The sequence below is a fragment of the Mesoplodon mirus genome (assembly GCF_964341445.2).
Source record: "Mesoplodon mirus genome assembly, chromosome: 6".
Classification (NCBI taxonomy): Eukaryota; Metazoa; Chordata; class Mammalia; order Artiodactyla; family Ziphiidae; genus Mesoplodon; species Mesoplodon mirus.
This window is the reverse complement of record NC_138982.1, coordinates 74,625,857-74,646,838: the sequence shown is the minus strand read 5'-3', so window position 1 is coordinate 74,646,838 and position 20,982 is coordinate 74,625,857. Positions and strand designations below refer to the sequence as shown.

At 51.6% G+C, this 20,982-nt stretch overlaps 1 protein-coding gene across 1 annotated transcript in view; it reads right to left on the bottom strand.

Moving 5' to 3' along the window:
• LOC309806866 (death-inducer obliterator 1-like) overlaps positions 1-20,982 on the bottom strand; it is a 56,158-nt gene that overhangs the window by 12,520 nt on the left and 22,656 nt on the right. The window contains 10 exon segments of the mRNA XM_082625880.1: positions 77-212; positions 476-580; positions 740-856; positions 1,386-1,545; positions 1,793-2,270; positions 12,767-12,980; positions 13,769-13,981; positions 15,917-16,238; positions 16,902-17,739; positions 19,173-19,347. Coding sequence (XP_082482006.1) covers positions 77-212; positions 476-580; positions 740-856; positions 1,386-1,545; positions 1,793-2,270; positions 12,767-12,980; positions 13,769-13,981; positions 15,917-16,238; positions 16,902-17,737 — 2,581 coding nt within the window. The 5' untranslated portion in view covers positions 17,738-17,739; positions 19,173-19,347.

Sequence of the window (20,982 nt, the reverse complement as noted above, 5' to 3'; positions counted from 1 at the left end):
CTTTCCACTGTGTAACTTGGTATGAATGCAGCCGTCCTGAGAAGGGTCTCCACAGTCTCCCCCCGGATCTGCTCACCTGTGCAGATCTTACAGTTCCGGTCAAAGAGGTGTGTGCGGTGCTGCCCGGTCGTGTCCTGCAGCATGCCGCCGCCAAGGCCCAGCAGCGGTACCGCGCTCCTCTCGGGGGCCGCCCGCACCGATTCTTGCTGTTCCTAAAGCACAAGAAGCAGAGGAGGTCATCTCTTTCCCACCCCCTCTCCAAATTAGCAGCACCCATGGAAAAAACATCTCACGTGATGAAGAACCACTGAAAAAAGAGGAAAAGGACTACTGAATACAAGTACTTGAGAAGCAATACAACTACACACACTTGTGTCAGCTCAGTGTCTTGCCCAGTAATTCAGGCACCTAACAACGTCTGGAACGGGATCATCTTTGTCAATTCTCGTGAGCACTGGAAATCCTAAACGCTTACATCACAATCTGATACTGGCGGAGAATCTTCCATATCGGGAATAGTTTCCGGTTTAACGGTCGGCTTCTTAGTCTCATTATGCAAGTTAGTTCCGGACTCCATCACCTAAGATGAAAAAGACAGACAAACGTGAACCCTTAGCCCTTCTTTCCCAAGGGGACTCTCTCATGCCAATAGGCTATTAATTCACTCGGGGGTGGGGTTGGGGGCAGCGTTGGTGTCAGGCTTCTGGCATCCGCAGCCGCCTCTCCCGTCGGCACACACAGGATTTGACGATCTCTCTTTCCACATGGAAAGCCCTTTGGAGACAAGTTCTTCTGGCTTCATTCTCACAAGTTTTGCCAAAGAGATTTCTTCACGCAGAACACGATGGAAGAGCCCCTGTAAACAAACATCTCTTGTTCACTCGTTCAAAACCCTCTAAGATACTGGAGAGGATGTGGGCAGCAAGGCAAGCCCCTGCCCCGCGGCAGGACGAGGGCCCAGAGCCTCCCATCGAAGCTTGGAGAACAAGGGCCCTGAATTCGGGCAGCTGATCTCCAGTATCCCACCGCACTAACCCTGCTACAAAGACCACTTCACAGAAAACACAATTGACTGAAGAAGGTACAGTGTTAGGGACAAAGGTAGAAGAAATCCCTTCTGCCAGCGGGTTAACAAGGCGAAATGGAAAGTCAGAGTATGTGCCCTGCTTCTAAACACAGGCAAGAGGTCAAGAGGACGGTCCAGACAGCGTGGGCCCCGGCAGGCACACAGGCGCGCAGGTGGCAAGAACCTCAGCTGGCGAGCGCCTGGCCCCACGGGAACAGCATGCCACTCACCCGCAGCCGCAGGGGGACCCAGTGCCCTAACCCAGGCCTGGGCAGCCCCTGGCCAGGACTGCCCCCATTCCCGACGGTCGGACACGCACCTGGTCGTTGGGGTCCTTGAGGCTGAACATGAGGCTGCGGTACTTGCTCTTGTACCGACTGTCTGTGACTCGGAACAAGTTAAACATCTCCTTCTCGAGGTGCAGTGCAATTTTTCCTACTTCATTTTCTGTCATGATTAAGTCATCGCTGTCAGTGACTCTAGATGGAATGAAAAAAGCCCCACGGTAACTGCTGCACTTACCATGCCACATGGGATCTCAGCTCCCCAACCAGGGATGGAACCCCGGTGCCCCCTGCAGTGGAAGCACGGAGTCTTAACCACTGGACGCCAGGGAAGTCCCACATGTGACATTTTTCTTAAACAGCAGGGCCATCGTGAAACAACCACCCTTTACGTGGAAAATTTTCCACTTCAACAGATAAGAAACAAAGTGGAACAGCCCACCTTTTCCACAAGATCTCCTTCAAGGAGCGTCGTACGTTTTGCCGAATTTGAGAATTTGGCTGTGACGAGGCGGGGCGCGCGGGGCCCAGGCGTCCCGGGGCTGCAGAGGCCAGGGGAACCGAGGTGGTCCCAGGCTTCCTGATGGCGCCCACCGAAGCAGCGGAGCTGGGGAACTTTCTGGAAGCAGACGTGGCAGCAACAGGCGCCAGCCTTGCCTGCTTGGCCGAGGGAGTGCTGCCCGAGGGGGAGGGGGCAGCCGAGAGCCACGGCCTCTTGGGGATGGTGCCCTTGAACCCCGGTGGCAACTTTTTGATGGCCGGTTTGGCTGCCGCCGCATTTGCAAAAGGAGGGGACTTCTTTGGAAGGAGACTTCTGGGCGAGGGTTGCTTGAGGCCCCCCGAGGAGCCTGGAGGAGCCACCTTCTTCGGCACCGCCGCCACCGCCGCCTTGGCCTCTGCGCGTCTGTCCTCCTTCACGGCTGAAAGGAGAGGGGCCGCTTAGTGAGGCAGGGGTGCAGGGGACCCCACACAGCATGTGCACCCGAAACCAGCAAAGCTAATAACCAGGCATCACTGTGAGACAGATTTAAAGAGGATTTTTAAAGTAACTGTTAAATTCAGAAAAGGAGTGTAAACAGGGCTACCAGCAACATTTACGATACTGAATATACTTTGTTTCAGAGAGAAATGCGTTAGTATTAAAACTTTTACTTCAACCGATAAACCAGTAAGCGATCAAAGGCTTGATCTGAACCGTTAGCTTAGCCTGGAACTCCAAGGCCAAATTTCGCTGTATCAAGAGAAGGCATAGATTTCAAAGACCACTCGCATGGAGAGTCCCAGTGCAGTTTTTGGTGAACAGGGGCTTAGAAACTCTTTCCAGGGTGGATCAGACACATTCTCTTCGAATGCATACCCAAGCCCCACCTCGGGGGCCCTTGGGGCACTGGAAGGACTAGCGAGAGTCCACCCTGGGGTTAGGGGCTCACAGGTGCTCATCGTCCTCTTGGACAAGAGTCAACTGGACACGGTTAATAAATATATAGAATGTTGGCAGAAAACTGCAACATGGGGGGAGACCAGTTACTTTTACACTAGGAGCTCGGTGGCAGGAACGCCACCTGCGGTCATTCACGTTCCCATTCACACCCCTCTAGTAGTAGCTCGCTATGGGGTAAGACAGTAGGTTAGCACTTTTAATGCAAACAAGGATTACAGCCCAAAGCTAAAATGAGAATCTTTATGCCAGTACTTCGCATGGACTGATTCCGCTTAATCCTGTATCAGACTACCAGAATTACAGTCAGAGGCAAGCAAGGAGGTTCATCCTAAGACCAGTCCCTCGGTCTTAGGGGCGAGCGGCCCAGCAGACGTCCATGGGGAGCCGTGACGGAGAGCTGGAGCGTGTTCCCAGATGGCCCCGCTCAGGCCCACCGCCCAGAACGTCTGGGACCCAGGGCAGAACGGGGTGGGGGGGGCAGGCAGGTCCAGGGAGCAAGCCAGGAGAGCACAGGGACACCACCTAGGGCCACGTCACACAGGACCGACGGAGAAGCCGCCTCCCCAGGCGCAGGCTTTTCTCAAACTACCCACAGCGCAATGAGTCCCCACATGCTAAACAGGAGACTTCGAGATGCTCTAGCAGCCTTCCGATTTTACGCAGGGGTTGAACGCCCACCAATGCCAGTCGGCTGCCGGTGCTTCTTGCAACTGTCCTAGTGAAGCAGGGAGAAAATCTGAAGTCCGGGGACAGAGGTGAGACCCTGTCTACAAATAAGGCCTGACCCCACAAGAGCCCCCAAGGCGTTCACAGCCTACACCCTGCGTGACCATCCTGGCGAAGGGCCGAGCGCTGCCCTCAGGACTGCCTTCCTCCAGCACTGGTCAGGCCAGTTCAGCCACAGGTGTTAAAAGCCCAGGGACCGCAAGATTTTTCCATTGCATAGTACAGGTGAAATTACCTATTTTTAGAAACTTTGCAACAGCGCTACACACATCCAAAACTTAGAACCCTGTCAGAAGTACTTCATTGTCATCAAGCAACAATCCTGACTGCAAATCTCCTATTTTCATCTCACAGAGCACCCCCCCAACCTTATGTCCCCTTGTCCACGGTGTCCCAATCACTGGCCCCACGTGTGCCGGCACCCCCGGGCTATGCTGTCCAGGCTTTCCCAAGACCACCCGCTCCCCGCTGAGCAGCACGCTTGTGCTCGACATCCACCCTGCTGGCTGTCACCCACGTCCCGTCAGCAAGTCACAGCTGTCTGACAAAGGAGGAACTGGCCACGTCATAGGAGCTAAGAACTATGTTTCTACGTATATTATTCATCAGCTCAAATCCATATTCCTAAGGCGCTACCATACCTCAGTACATGGAAACTTATCTTTACCAGCTCAGCCTCGGCTAACGGGGTCCACAGCACCTCATCTAGGCGGGGGGTGGGGGGAGAGACTGCTAGAGCTTAAGTTAAATGAAATGGACAGAGGCCCCTCTTCTTGGGGGAAGGAACGAGAGTGGAGTGGAGCGGGACGCGGTGCCAGCTGTGACTGCCAGCAGGGGATGAAGGAACAAACCCGTCAGGATTAAAATCGAGTCCTAAAACCAGCTCACTCACTGACTTTATACAAACTTTGCTGCGATTATTTTAGTAGCACACTTTTAAGCAACTCTAAAAAGCTGGCCTAAGGGGCTTCCAGAATTCTCAATGAGGCACCCATGATGGGGCCTCAAACACATCTTACCATGTGACATTTACATTGTTTCAAGTGAGAATTCCTGTTGACTCCGAACACATTCACTCCCTAAGATCAACGCTCCTACTGGTCTAACCGGTGTTTTGTCTCATTCAGGGAAAACAGAAGCCAGGAGCTTAATTTTAGGACATTCACAGTACAGGTGATTAAAGTGACCTGCTATCCAAGAGTGGTAACGGCAAATGAACGTACTCTATTTAAAAAGCAGGGGATGGCTTTCCTTAACCATTGTGCTGCTCTTCTAGAAGATTAGCTGCTTCTGGCTTTTATTTTTATTTTTTATTTTTTTGTTTTGTTTTATTTTTTTTTGCGGTACGCGGGCCTCTCACTGCTGTGGCCTCTCCCGTTGCGGAGCACAGGCTCCGGACGCGCAGGCTCAGCGGCCATGGCTCACGGGCCCAGACGCTCCGCGGCACGTGAGATCTTCTCGGACCGGGGCACGAACCTGTGTCCCCTGCATCGGCAGGCGGACTCTCAACCACTGCGCCACCAGGGAAGCCCCTGCTTCTGGCTTTTAAAAGTCAACTTTCATTATCCCTCACCTGCGTCTCAGAGCGTATGTGAGTATGATTACATAAATAAAAAGTTGGTAAAATGTGGAAACTGGTGGACCCCAACAAGTCAGCTCTATCCCTCTTCTACTTTGAGGAAAAATGCTCAAAACAGAAAACAGGTGCATGTGGTCCCACCGTCAGCTGGATGCGGGTTAGCTGCTGCTGGAATGGCAGTGACACCATGTCGTGCCAAAGCGTCTGACAGCGACAGAAGCATTACTTCTGAGTAGAGCTAAAATCACATCTGCAAATTCTTCATCCAAATTCCCTTTTAACTGTATTATGTGTATACATTCACAGAAGAGCAAGGCGTAACCAACCGACCTCGAAGCGCCAGTTCTAGAACAGGACAGCAGCCCACCCACCCCCGGCAGAGTGGCTCCAGCAGTGGCAGGGCCCCCAGTGCTGCCAGCTCGAGGCAGGGTGACCACCTGCCCACGTGCCGGACAGAGACGGCCTCCTCGGAATGTACACCCAGTCTGGGCCATCCCGGGGGCTGCCGATGGGGAAAAGAGTGGCCCAAGTTCCAGGCCAGGTGCTGTCTCGGGGAGCAGATACAGGAGGAAAGGCTGGCCGGTGGCCAGGCCACCGCCCCAGATGACGTCGTTTCTGCTGCGTCTGGCCATTGGTTTCTACTGGAAACGAGTTGTTTGTGGTGAAGCCCGGCAGGAACCAGGCAGGCCGGTGCGCTCAGGGACCAGCAACAATCTAATTGGCTAACTTCCCAGGAAGCATGAAACTGGGGGCCTTGCCACACCACACGGCAAGGTGGGCCATGCTGCTATGGCATTGCTGGCCACTGGGTGGCACTGGTGGGCCTTCGAGGGGACAGGAGGAAAAGGGAGTGGAAGCTGTGTTACTGGGAGCAGCCAGTGCTGTGCAGCAGCACAAGGAACCGGCGCCTGGCAAGAGCCGAGTCGCACCGCACAGCACAGCATCGCGTGGCTCCCGCCCAGTCACAGCTCAGGGACAGCCGTTGCCGGGGTGGGCCCTCACAGGGACCAGTGAGAAACCCTGAGGGACGGTCACTGCTTTATACCTTTCGTCCTGCCCCAAAGAGGTGCCAAGTTACCCTAAAAATCCCCAGATATGAGGCTTTCAGTCACACTGACACGGTGGGGGGCAGGGGGGGAGACACTACTCAGAATGATTGGCTGTAAATGCCAAAGGAATCGAAGAGCTTCGGATGTGACCAGGCGCCAAGCAAGCCCACGGGGTGCAGGTCGGAGCGTCCCCTCCCCCCCGCCATTCCCACAGGGCCCCAGATCCACCCAGGCTCAGTGGTGAGGCCGAGGCAGCTACCGCCACAAGGCCCGGGTAACGTAACGGGACCAGCCAGGGCTCAGAGGACACAGTGGACCAGCGGCAGGGGTTGGGGGGAGTGGACTCTGCTCACTGTGACATCAGTTCTAATTTCAGCTCAGCCTGACACGTGTACGAAGACGTTTCTCATTACAACTTTGTTTCTTGGCTGTCAAGACTTTAGTGTGAAAAGTCAAGTAGCAAGAGAGAACCATTTTACTTTTGTGCCTTTGCTTAAATAGTTTGCAGTGAATTATTCCTGTAGAAGTTATGCTTACACAGAAACAGAGACAATCCCCACCGAAGACTTGGGAGGCCTGATCTCCATCTCTGGGGCCCTCACGCCAGCTGCCCTCCATCGCTAGGGGTCTGTATGTGGGTCCACAGCCAAACTGCCATGATCTGGGGCTACACAAAGCTTGTCCAGATTGACTTCTTCTTACTGATGTGCAGTATGTGAGCGACTTACACCTCAAGAGAGGTGCACAGAACTGGCCGTAACAAGCTTGCAAAAAACCAAGTACGCCTCCGGAGGCAAATGGACCCTTCCTTCTTTTCAGAGTTTCACAGATTTTGAAAACCAAAACCCAATTCACGCTGGACTGGTAATATATGAAAAAAATGGTCACATCATCCTCCAGCACGAACCACGAGAAGGAAACGGGGCCGAGGCTGTGTGTGAGGCAGGCGTTCCGCTCTCCTGTCTACGCCAACTGCACTGGCGGGGACGGGCCGCCAGACCTGACGCTCAGCTGCAAGTAGAGCTGCTGCTTTCCCTCATCTCCAAGACCCGCCAACAGGCACTGTCACCACTTTGACAAGGTTCAACTGTAACTGTTATCTGTGCCTGCGCCATCTGCTACTTCAAGCAACATGAGGGGGTCGAGGGCGTGATAAGACTCTGGGGCACAGAGCCCGCGGCACCTGCTGACCCCGGCGGGTTTAGCGGCCGTTACCTTTGTGCTCGTCTTGCTGTCGCCCCCAGGTGCATGGCAACGCCCCGACCTTCGTTGACAGAAATCAAAGTGGAAACCCTTCTTATCGATCTTCCAGGTTTACTTCTTTAACTTTCAGAAGGTAAGACTACGACTATGTGCACGGTGAGGTGCAACACGCAAAAAATCAAAAACATTACTTTACAGCTTCAAGTATACCTGAGACTCCTACACCGTGTGGGAGGGTTTACAGTTGCATCTTCAGAAAGATCCCATGGGACTCGATGCCACCTAAGGGACTCTGCCGCGGGACCGTCTGTGAATAGTGCCACAGGAGATGCAGAGCCCCAGAGGCCACATGAAGGCCAAAGGGCAGGTGAGGTGAGCAGGACCAATCCTGCTAGAAACTTCTACCCCGACCCCCCGCTAAAGCACAAGAACTAAGGGGGGCAGCCAGGATACATCTGAGGGTCTCTGTCAGAAAAAGTACATGTACATGCAAAACCTTCCCTGCACTAACTTTCTGAACAGTTGTCTATTAAAAAAAAAAAAACCTGTAAAAAGTAAAACACTTAAAAATACGAGAGAATGCCAATGACCAAGAAAATTCCAGGTATTTGGATAACATTAAAAACAGCTGTCAAGGTAAATCCTCATCAGGACAAGTTTTGGTTCTCTCACCAAATGGGGGGAGGAAATTGGTGAGATGTACAAGGCTGCTTTGTCCCCACCCACATTTTTTTGCCACTGCAGATCTGGAAGAGACAGAGAAAAACAGCTCGTGTAGCTGATAAAACATGCCTCTCCCACCGTTCCATTCCTACCAAACACCCCTTGGTCCAGGCAGCGCCCCCCATCTATGTCACCATGGGGACCTGTCTTCTCTTACTACCTGTGAAGCGTGCTCCCGGAACTCACACCACCGATCCCTGTGAAACCCGTGCCCCCAGATCCACTTCGCCACAGCACAGGAACCGGACGTGTGGCACACGGAGACCACGGGGCAACGCTTACGTCAGGGCAGGATGCTAACACATCACTGGACCTGGGTGCACAGGTTCTGCCAGGGGTCCCCATTTCAATTCTCAAACCTACACGGAACTGCAGAAATCGGATTTTCTAGTCAAAATTTATTCAGGTCCCCAGAGTTTCAAGTCATCTCGGAGCCATTTAGGGAGCCCCAAACATGGGAACATGTACCTATGCCTAACACAATTCCACTTCCAAACCCTAAGCAACCAGGGCCACTTTAGAAGAACATCTTCAGCCCTCTTCGTGCCTGTGCCTGGACAGTAACGAGAGGCGATGAAGAGGAAATGAAGAGAAACCATGAGGAGGACTACGAGACACAGGGACCTGGGGGGAAATACAATGGCAACTGTTTCCCTAAGTTACACTGTTTTTGTTTTCAGAAAGTCTGAAAAACAATTTAAAAAACTCATCAGAGAACAAGTGGGTGTTAATCCCATCACTGTGAGGACCTTAAGATCTACTGACTGCCCCACGAGAGAAGCAGGTCAGAGCCTCTGTGTAGCAAGGTCTTGCCCACGATGCTCATGCAAGGCTGCCCTGAACCCACAACCCAAGGCCAGTGCCAATGGCCTGGGAGAAGTGGGGTGGGGGCAGAGCACCTCCAGGGGCCGCACACTGGCTGCCTAAGGATCCACCCAAGCCCTGACCCGAGTCCAGGGCAACATGGGAAACGCCCCCTCCGAAGAGCGGTCCCGGCATCACCTGCACCCAGAAACATATCACGCTCTGCAGCCAGGGAGGCGGGTGGGGGCGTGGTGGGGATGCAGGGCTCTGCTGAGTGTGTGCGGGGGGCCCCCTCCCATTGTGCCTGTGTGTGGGGACCCGCGGAAGGTCCACAGCCACTGCCACTGTCAAGTAATGGTTTGGGGAAGAGGCAGAGGCACAGCTGCTGCTCACCGAGGCTCAAGTCCGGTGTTTACCTTCGACCTTTTACACTCCTCCCAATCATCTTTTGGGAAGATGACATTTCTGGGATAACAGAAAATGATCAGAAGCAACTAGCTCAACAGCATGTCCCTTATGCAGGCTACAAGCTGTGGCTATCCATCCACGTACTTCTGAGACGTAAATGTGCTACAGTCATCAAGACAGTGTGGTACTGGCACAAAAACAGAAAGATAGATCAATGGAACAGGATAGAAAGCCCAGAGATAAACCCACGCACATATGGTCACCTTATCTTTGATAAAGGAGGCAGGAATGTACAGTGGAGAAAGGACAGCCTCTTCAGTAAGTGGTGCTGGGAAAACTGGACAGGTCCATGTAAAAGTATGAGATTAGATCACTCCCTAACACCATACACAAAAATAAGCTCAAACTGGCCTAAAGACAGAAATGTAAGGCCAGAAACTATCAAACTCTTAGAGGAAAACATAGGCAGAACACTCTATGACATAAATCACAGCAAGATCCTTTTGGACCCACCTCCTACAGAAATGGAAATAAAAACAAAAATAAACACATGGGACCTAATGAAACTTCAAAGCTTTTGCACAGCAAAGGAAACCATAAACAAGACCAAAACACAACCCTCAGAATGGGAGAAAATATTTGCAAATGAAGCAACTGACAAAGGATTCATCTCCAAAATTTATAAGCAGCTTATGCAGCTCAATAGCAAAAAAAACAAACAAACAACCCAATCCAAAAATGGGCAGAAGACCTAAATAGACATTTCTCCAAAGAAGATATACAGATTGCCAATAAACACATGAAAGAATGCTCAACATCATTAATCCTTAGAGACGTGCAAATCAAAACTACAATGAGATATCATCTCACACCAGTCAGAATGGCCATCATCCAAAAACCTAGAAACAATACATGCTGGAGAGGGTGTGGAGAAAAGGGAACACTCTTGCACTGCTGGTGGGAATGTGAATTGGTAGAGCCACTATGGGGAACGGTATGGAGGTTCCTTAAAAAACTACAAATAGAACTACCAGATGACCCAGCAATCCCACTACTGGGCATATACCCTGAGAAAATCATAATTCAAAAGGAGTCACGTACCAAAATGTTCATTGCAGCTCTATTTACAATAGCCCGGAGATGGAAACAACCTAAGTGTCCATCATCCAATGAATGGATAAAGAAGATGCGGCACATATATACAATGGAATACTACTCGGCCATAAAAAGAAACGAAATTGAGCTATTTGTCATGAGGTGGATGGACCTAGAGTCTGTCATACAGAGTGACGTAAGTCAGAAAGAGAAAGACAAATACCGTATGCTAACACATAGATATGGAATTTAAGAAAAGAAAACGTCATGAAGAACCTAGGGGTACAACAGGAATAAAGACACAGACCTACTTGAGAATGGAGGATATGGGGAGGGGGAAGGGTAAGCTGTGACAAGGCGAGAGAGAGGCATGGACACACATACACTACCGAACGTAAGGTAGATAGCTAGTGGGAAGCAGCCACATAGCAAAGGGAGATCAGCTCGGTGCTCTGTGACCACCTAGAGGGGAGGGATAGGGAGGGTGGGAGGGAGGGAGACGCAAGAGGGAAGGGATATGGGAACAGACGTATATGTATAACTGATTCGCTTTGTTATAAAGCAGAAACTAATTTAAAAAAATGCGCTGGGAAGGTGGTCAGTGAGGAGGTGATGTGCAGAGGAGGGGGGTGGGACAGAGGGAAGAGAAACGCGGCCTGTGAGCAGAGCCACCACCTCCTTGAGGCCGGGCTCCCCGCCCCTCCACCCCAATCTTCCCTCAAAAACCGGGAAGTCAGAACTGGGGATAAGTAAGCACCCACCCCTCCCCCAAACCCCGCCAGCTTTCCTTTCTCACTGTGCGCCCTACATCTGACTCCACACTCCGAGCCTGGGGGCAGTCTCCCGATTCTGGTCGACAGAGATGGAAATCAACTGAATTGAAATCAATCACCCAGGGTTTTGTGGCTACACCTCGGTTTCCCTTTCATTCTGTCACGGGCCTATAACCGACTGAGAACATTCAGCCCAGGATTCCAACATGACGGCTCCCCACCCATTCACAGCTGGGCGATGCTTATATTTAGGTCCACTCGTAACCCCTGTAGAGGCGCTACGGTGTAGAGGTGCTATAACTTGATGGATGTTTGCGACACGTTGTTAGCATGAAGTTCTTGGTTCAAACAACCTGAGGTGTATTGAGACTCATTTCAATACAGCAACTGGTTAATTCTATATTTAACCACTCACTCCAAAAATCCAAAAATAAATACACAAATAAATCTGTATACAGACATACACACACACAGTATTGCTTGGCAGTTTACTTGCAACGCCATTTCTTAGGTCTTGGGTCATTTACATTCTCAAAATGCATCTAGTTATGCAGTCTTCTAACCGCACTACATCCACGAGGCCTTCCCTCAGGCCACTGGCCTAAACAGCCGGCTGAGAGGAGGAAGCAGCACGTGGCTATAATCCTGGAATTTAGGGCCATTTAACCTCTTGTGCTTTTTAAAAAAGTTGCAAGAGTATAAAAGATAGCATAAATAAAAACACAAAATGACCTTAATCATAGAAAAATAAGAATAAGATGTGCCCCAGAGCAATTTAAATTTCTAAAATTTAATTTTGGAGAATGAGCTGAGAAAAAGAAGAAAGAGAAAAGATTCAAGCTGCATGATCTCATCTGGGATTGCAAAGGTCTGTCTGAACTTGAAGCCTGGGTGGCATGACCCAGCAGTGCACGCCAAGACTCCTGGTCTGGGTGCTGCTCAGAGTGGAGAGACATTGTGCTCACTTACTTTCAAGCACGGGAAGCAGGGTAAACAGCCTTCAAGGCTGGCATGTGTGTTTATGTTGTGTGTAGTATGTGAATTGGACATAAAAAAAATTCCGGTTCGGTCAAGAATAATATAACTCCTGCAAATCATGCTTCAGTTGAAAATCAGCTACAACCCTACTGTGCTGATAGTAATAGGCTCCCACAATATGCAAAGAAGTGAGGGTCACGTGTGCTGGGAGCAGACTGTGTGGAAAGGCCCCCGCGTGGAGAGCCCACGGCGGTGACGGCGCAGTGGTGAACACCTGGATGACGGCGGACCCTGAGTGCCGGGCAGCGCGCCCCCTTGTCAGATTCTGCTGAAGATACAACACATACTTACCAGAGCCTGGTAATAAAGAAAAGCGATTAAAGACATCAGTCGTCGGAGGTGAGACATTCAGCAACGGGGCTGGTACAGCTTTTTGGAAACACGGACAGGAAGTCCCGACAGACTAAGGATGGGCACGCGGGGCTCAGGAGGCCTCCTGGACTTGGGCAAGGGCTTTGATCTCTGCAGGTGCAGCAGAAAACACGGCTAGAACTCCTAGCTCTGGACAGGCCCGAGTGCACGGCCGTCCAGAAAGACCGGGAAGGGTCCAGAGCTCCCCCCACCGGGTGATACATACATTTATACAACAGTGGCGGCCAGGGGGCGGCAGTCTTTTCTGGCTTTACTGCATTGTAATTGTGGTCGCTGGCCCATGACGGCGTGCTGCTCTCACAGGGCGGCTCCTTAGCGAGGACCTCACTCCTTGGAGGCACTACCGCCACCTTCCTCGCTGTGTTCTCCTTCTTGTCTGGAGCCGGTCTCTTGTGCACAGAAGAGATTTTAATGCCTGCCTGGATAATCAGTAAAGCAACAATCATGAACGAGGTCAGAAATTAACCTTTGCGCATTGCACTCTGCAGTGAGGGTCACGACTCAATCAGCTCCTGGACCATCCTAAGCCCAATGCACTGCATCTGCTCAGCAGAGGGCTTGGCTACTCCCCGACATCCAGCAGGCCCGCATCAACATCCGAACGATGAGAAGGTCCCTGACACAACAACCCGTCAACCTAGCATCCTGATGAGGCGCTAGGCCGCCAGGATATCCGAGGGGCCGTGGAGTGAGGCAGTGAAGCAAGGCGGAGAGCACGGCAGACCGGGGCCCCGTGTGAGAACGCGCCCAAGCAGCACGGACAGGCAGGAGCTGCAGACACAACAGCACGTGGAGAAAGGACAGGCGTACAAACGACATCCCTGTACCCCACCACTCAGTGCGGTGCCCCCAGAACCCACTGGCCACCCCGCTGACTGTGTGTCAACTCCCCGCACAGACTCCAGCAGGGACCACTCTCCTCCCAGCGGGGCTGGCGTGTGGGTGGAGAGCTATTCCACGCAGCAGCCGGTTCCCACGTTTCTATCAGTTAATCCCTCGGCAGGAGGCGGAGAAGGAAAACATGAGAACACGTGCCTATTTGTCATTTCGACAAGAACACTGGTGGGCAAGGCGGAGGGCAGTGTGAAGGTGCCTGCATCCCGTCCGGGCCTGTGTGCCCTACACTCTCCAAATCAACCCACCGAGCCTGTAACCTCCAGACGCTCATGGTTTGAACTACACAAATGGTTGGTTTCAGTCAACTTACCTGAACGCTCCATTTCTGAAGAATGATTTTTTCCGGCTTTGTCTTGGGTTTCTCTTTAGGTTTTGGTTTCTCCTCTTTCCCTGCACTCAGGAAGCGCATGGTGGCCGCGGCGTGTTTCCGGATACACTCGCTGCTGCAGTAGACAGAGTCGGGCTGCGCCACGCTCGAGCACCCGGGGCCAACGCATCTGGCGGCACCAGGCGCCTCTAGGACCTGCAGGATCAGACGTGGCTTCAGTGTACTCACCCACTAGGTGGGTATGGCACTTTGTAACATAACTATTTATGGTACCGAGATGACTGCTTTTAATCATGTATGAAAAAACTATGAATAAACATGTACCTTTGTTTATTCAAAACACACAAATCTACCTCCCCTGAGGAAGGCCCTCGGGTTCTTACCTGCCCTTCAGCCACGCAAGAAGGGCGGAACCCTAAGCGGACCCGGCGCTCACGCTGCGCACTTCTGAACACAATGGGGTTTCACACCACAAGTAGGTTCCCTTATCGGGCAAATGGGCAGGGATTTTACCAACGAATTAAGATCCCAAGTGAGAGGATTCTGAGTTAGTCCAAAGGGTCCAACTTCATCAACTGAAAACCCTTCAAAGAGGAACTGAGCCTCCAGAAGATAGAGGATTCCACTGCTGCCTCTGCTGAGAGGGCGCCCATGCCTAGGCTCGGCGGGCAAGGTTGGGAGATGACACCCAGGACACCCAGTTAAACGTGGCTCTCAGAAACAACAGATCACTTTTTGCTATTATCAGGCCACAAAAATTGCCCGGGATATATTTTTCATGCTAAACCAAGTCAGAGCTTTTGGAAGTGGATCTTTCCCCAGCCGAGCCTCTGATACCTCAGGCCCCACAGACACCTGGAGGGCAGTCTTGGAAGACCCAGAGCAGAGGGGGCCCAGCTAAGCCAGGCCTGGATTTCGGAGCTAATAAATGTGTGTTGTTTAAGCTGCTGAACAAGTCTGTGGTTGCCTGCCGTGCGGTAGGAACCTGGTTCACTACAAGGGCTGAACACAGCTGTCCATGATCACTAGAGCATGTTCTGGTGGTCGAGACTAATAACATACATGAACATACCCCTCCAATGTACTGGAGCAAAATCTTAAATCTCAAATTATGCACTTAATTGTTTTTCCTCCACAGAATCCAAGTTTTACTCAGAGAAATACTTAAGTTTCTGGGTAGTCTCAAACACATCAGCAATCACAGGACGTTTCCTACTGACTTCCATTTCCATTCATTCTCTTCCTTACCAGTTCTCATCATACTTCCACTCGATGCCTCCTCATACGCCCATGATAGGTAAAATTTAAACGGTCCAGCCCTCGAGGCTACCTCAGTGCAAGGGGGAGACGGCGGGAAGCTAGGACACGGCCACCGCAAGGGCGTCTGCATGCCCAACACTGGCTAGAGCACAGGCTGTGGGGGCGGCATGGGCCCCCAATTCAAGGAAGGCCTGGGGTGAAAACATGCTCTGAGTAGGACGATCATGAGAGCCTCAGACAGCTCTCAAGATCCACGGAATCCATGACAAAAAATCCTGCCCTTGGGCAGGAGACACGAGTGAACAGAGTTGGGAAAGGAGAAAACACAGCTGCACAAGCACTGGTGAGTGGGAGAACACCATAACAGAGGGCGTGCCAGCCGCAGCTGTCTTGTCAGCCTGGGGACCCGTGCGGTCACCACCGCTGGCCTTGGCATCTTGCTGCGAGGAAGGGACTAGACCACTGGTTCTCTCAAGGCGCTGACGGGTACTATAGGTGCACACGTGCCCCTGTGACTCAAAAATAATTTTGTTTGTTCACATATGTACTTCAAACTCCGGATCCATTCATGAGAAAACTTAAGGGAAGACTTACAAAAGTGAGTCCACTTATGGAAAATGTTAAGTCAGTAATAACAGCATAGGAGATAGATATGATTAACAAACATAGAGAAAGAATAGACAGGCGTGCCAGCCTTAAGCAGGTGCATGGACCTGGGAGCTCGCAGAGCCCAGCCCCGCGCCCAATGCCACTCCTGGGAAGAGCTAACTTATCTCAGGAAACAAACGCTTCTGTCTTGATGTTTCTGCCAACGGCAGCTGAGGGCTCCACAGTCACCTCTACCGCTGACCTTGGGAGACAGGTACTTACGGGCTGGAGTATCTTGAGTTTTTTCTTGCAACTTGGGTTGGCAGCTTTCTCAATTCTAACCTTAATTCCTTGGTCTTCATTCGATTTCTGCTCCACGATTCCTATACTTGTACAGTCCATGCCGTCGGCATCTGCAGGTCTCGACCTCGAGTCCTGCGTGCCTGTGGTCTCGGAGCTGGGCTCGTCCTGCACTTGCAGGATGGTGCAGTTTGGGCAGATGTAATCCTGCCCGTTCCTTTCCAAGAGCCTCCCTCGAGCCTCAGAAATGCCCACACAGTCGCCATGAAACCATTCTTCACATCGGTCACAGCAAATCATAAACCTGGAATGATAAAATAAGGAATGGAGATTATTATTAGTATTACGAATGGAAAGTGAGAGACCAACTCAATTTTAAACACAAGTCAAATTTCAACATTCTATTATGAAAAAAACAAAAATATTACAGACACGTGGACGGAACAGAATAAAGAGCATCCACGTGCCCCTCTCAATTTTACTAACATTCAATCAAATTTGCTTCCTCTTTTCTTTCAGGGGAGCACTCTGCCCTGGACACCACAGTTCTTGTCCACAGGAGGGCAGCCATGCCTTTACCCGCCCCCTCCCTGAGCTGCCCCAACGTCCACACCACAGCCCAGTCGCAGCCGCTCTGGAGCAGCGTCACCCAGCGAGCTCTCTGGGACAGCAGATCCTCTCTGGTCCAGGCCGCCCTGTCCGTGGCTGCTGGGACCGAGGCAGCCAATGTCCCACGCCAGCCCCCACCTCGGTGGAGGGTGTGGCTCTTGGCAGTGCCCACCCATGCCATATTTGTTTTTGTTTTTTGACAATGACTTGCTCGTCTTTCCCAAGAGAACAAGTCCCTCATTCAGGCCACCCTGGGACTCTCTAAACTAAGACGAATGCAAAACCCTCTCTGGCACTTTCCACACCTCCGACTCCCCCCCGGAAGCCTGGGCAGCCACTTCATCCCCCCACGACCCACCTGTTGTTGTGAGGCTGGCGGCACAGGCAGTACAGGGCATTGGGGTCGTACACCTCACATGCGGGCTTGTGTCGGACTGCGTCTCCGGGTTCCTCTGCATTCCCCCCTGGGGCCGCCCTCCCTTCCAGCTGGCTCTCTCTGTCCATTTTCGCCGCCTGGGACGCAGCCCCCAGGTCGGCCTCCGGCTCCTGCGGGACGGGCCGCGAACCCTCCATCGCATCGCCTGCCTCAGCATCCACGGTCTCCACCGGGTCCTCCTCCCGATGCTTCTTCCTCAGACGGTTCTGGATGCCCTTTGGGGGCCTGTTGGTGGGCTCCTGCTCGCGCTTTCTCCGCAGGCCATTCTGGAGTTCTTTCAAAGTCAAACCGTCACTGTGGCTATTGGAGGTGTCAATCTCGTCGCCACGCCCTCTGGCCTTTACCGAGGAGGCCGTTCGTTCCTTAGCACCCGTGCAGCCAGACCTGGGACCGCTATTCCCGTCCGAGGTGCTCTCCATGCTCCCCTCGGAGGCGCTCTCCGCTTCTGTCACTGGACAGGACGCCGGCTCCTCTGAGGCCTCTAGGGACACGGAGGTGCCCCTCCGGCCCCGGCGCCGGACCGTGGTCGGGAACTCCTCCACCCGCTCCGTACGCTTCGGCTGCCTTCCGCTGCGACGCAGCGACGGGCTCTGCTGCTGCCGGGGCAGCGGCTCCAGGGCATCCACCTCCGCATCCCCGGCGCCCTCGCGCTTGCCGATGGTGCTCCTCCGGAACCTCCACGTCTTCCTGAACACTTTGCTGGTGGGCTTGATGGCCTTGGGCGCGTCCTCACCACTCGGGTCATCCTCCTCGTCCATACCTAACAGGGAAATGCAACCAAACCACGCCAGGCGTCAGCCAGGGCCGCGGTCCAGGCCCAGGACCGGCACCCACCAGCCACGAGAGTGCACCAGAAGGGGCACCACCCACACGGAGGAAACCCAGACACAGTGAATCGCAAGAATTCTCCACCTACAAAAACCGAAGGCTTTTCCTAAAGTGCGCGGAGAGGATTCAAGGTGATCTCTGAAGAAAAGTGTAACAGTTACGGAGCTAATGTTCAGCAGAAACACACAGCTAACAAACCAAATCTGTGCATCTGTCAACTGCTGAGGACGAGGATTTGGACAAGAGGTAGCGGGGAAAGAGGAAGCGAGCAGCAGTGCTGCCAGGACAGGACAGGGTGGCGGGTGCCTCGGCCTCGCCCGCACAGAGACGCGGGGCCCACCTGGCTCTGCCCGCAGAGCTCAGTGGACAGAACGCCGTGCTGGCTCTGGGCCTAGTGCTTGGAAGCCCCGAGCTGCGTGTGAGACGTCTGACCACGTTGCTGGAGGGATCACGTGGAGATGGGGGATTCGGACCCTGAACACCCACACCCAGCCCCCGCTGAGCCCTGCCCAGATTCCCGAGCCACGACTGTGTTGACACAAGATGGGCCCATCCAGCTCTGCACGCAGGGTCTGCAGCAGCAGACGATCAGGACACTGAGAAAATTCTGACCCACGCAGCACCGGTGGTATTTATTTCTTCTCTCCTCTTTCTAACAGACTGTTTAAACGGTCGTGTTTGTGAAAACTTCACTCCTGTTTAAAATGAAAAAGCCTGAAAAAGATAGTATAGACCTTGGGAAGTTTTTCCCAAGCTGCGCGGGCTTCAATTACATTTAAATGCTAACGATGACTCAGGTTTTATGCCATGAGCCATCCCAGGGGAAGGACTAGTACAGAATGGAAACCTTCAAACAGAAAACATACAAAATTAAAAATCACACGTAACTGAACTCTCTTTTTGGTTCCCACTAAGTATGGTCACCTCCCATTTCCATGTCCAGGCCTGCAACTCCCCCACCCTGGGCCTGGACCCACACTCTCCCAGGCCACTTGGAAGCTTGCAGGAGTAGCTGTGACATCAGCACCTGTGCCACCAAGGACCACGCCACTGTCCTGGTCACCCAAGTCTTTCTGCAGGAAGGACTCTCCTCTACAAAACACAGTTCTCACCAGAGACAACATACACCGTCATCGTAAATGCACTAAAGAAACCACCCATGTAAAAATAAAGTAGTACTCCGAATCAGATTCTTAACACACAATTAGACACTCTTCAAGAAATCTTGGGCTAAAGCTTAAACCACTGCAAACAAATACTAATGTCACATCAGTTTCTTTACATATAATGCCGCTTTTGAAATAGAAAACATGACATTAAAACTTAAAATTGTGTTGCTGGCGTTTAACACTATTGCCACGTTACCTGCCCCACACGGAAGCTTGGGCGCTTCTTCCGACTTCCCAGAAACAATGAAAACCTGGCCGATGCAACTGTGGGGTCCAAGGGAAGCGCCAAGCCCCGAAACCCTGCTGCTGCCGGTCACTATTCACAGATTACAATGCAGATTATCTCGAGACAGTCACCACGGAGTAAGCTCCTAAAAGAAGACAACAAAACCGCTTAAAGATTTAAAGCAACTATAACTAAAATCATGTTTAAGAAAAAAAAGGCATGAAGCTTTCCAAACAATCTCTTATTTGAATGTACATTACATGACCCACAAAGACACTGGGCGAGTCGACAAACAATATCCACAAAACAAAGTCCCCTGCTTCCTTAAGGACTTTTAAAGAAGGGAAGATACTTTGACTACACTCTGAAAGCAGGGGGCCGGAAAGGCCTCCGCTTGCGCACTGGTGGGGAGGAAGCTGGTGGGCAGAGGGCAGAGGCCTCAGTGGGAAGGAGGGTTTCAAAACTGATCACTGGTACCAGCTGCTTTCCAATTACAATCGTACTTTTAAGACGGACCCAGGTCAGTAAAAACCCAGAGACAGAGAGAAAGGAACAAAACATGAAAAGATGAACAAAAAAATTACACATGAAAGTCATTATTTAGAAATTCTTTTCTTTTTAAATCTATTTATTTAAGTTTTGGCTGTGTTGGTCTCTGTTGCTGTGCGTGGGTTTTCTCTAGTTGCAGTGAGCGGGGGCTACTCTTCATTGTGGTGCATGGGCTTCTCATTGCGGTGGCTGCTCTTGTTGTGGAGCACGGGCTCTAGGCGCATGGCTTCAGTAGTTGTGGCACGCGGGCTCAGTAGTTGTGGCTCGTGGGCTCTAGAGCACAGGCTCAGTAGTTGTCGTACACGGGCTTAGTTGCTCTGCTGCATGTGGGATCTTAAGTTCCCTGACCAGGGATCAAACTCGTGTCCCCTGCCTCGGCAGGCGGATTCTGAACCACTGTGCCACCAGGGAAGCCCTAGAACACTATACCTATGTCAGCCTTTTAGTTAAAAATCTAAGGAAGATTTCAGAGGACTAATGTGATGATGATTGAACATCACCAGGGTACAGCTCATCTATGTGTATTTACATATTTAAAGAACGTTTCTCCTCCTGTGCCCTCATTCAATCACGAAACCTAGTTTGCTCCACAAATGTGTCTCTGTTTCTAGGTAAGTCCGCAGTGTTAACATTTTAACACATTTTGCTTTCTAGACCCAGGACTCCCTGCCCGCAACTCACCTCTTCCTCACCTCACACCAACTGCCTCCCCTGTAACTGTGGTCTCCTTGGGTGACCTCAGAGCAAACATTCCGTCCCACCTCCTTTTAAAGAGATAGCGACCATCTCACTCTGGTCACCCCCGGCCTCCCATGGCCGGCCACCACCTCTCTCACATATGGTCAACCCATCTCAAAATGAGAAACTTCTGAGGAGAAACTGTTCAAAACAGTGAACATTTATAAAAGCAAAGAAAGTACGATGGTCTCAGGAATTTACAAGTTTTTAAGGTTTGTGTTAATCTGAACCACCCACCCAAGAAAAAACCCATGCCTCTGGATTTGACTTCTGAATCGTCAGAAAAGGAAACTCCAGCTATCTCTGTTAAGTGGAACGAAGTACTTTATTCAGAATAGATCATATCATTTTAGATCATCTGGTTCGTTTTGGTTCTTTTTTTTGATTTTACATTTGCAAGATCGCTTCCATAATTTCTTCCCAGAAATTCTAAGGTAAAATTTCACGTCACGAAACAAAAACAAACCCCTATGATCAAGGCAAAAGTTAAAAG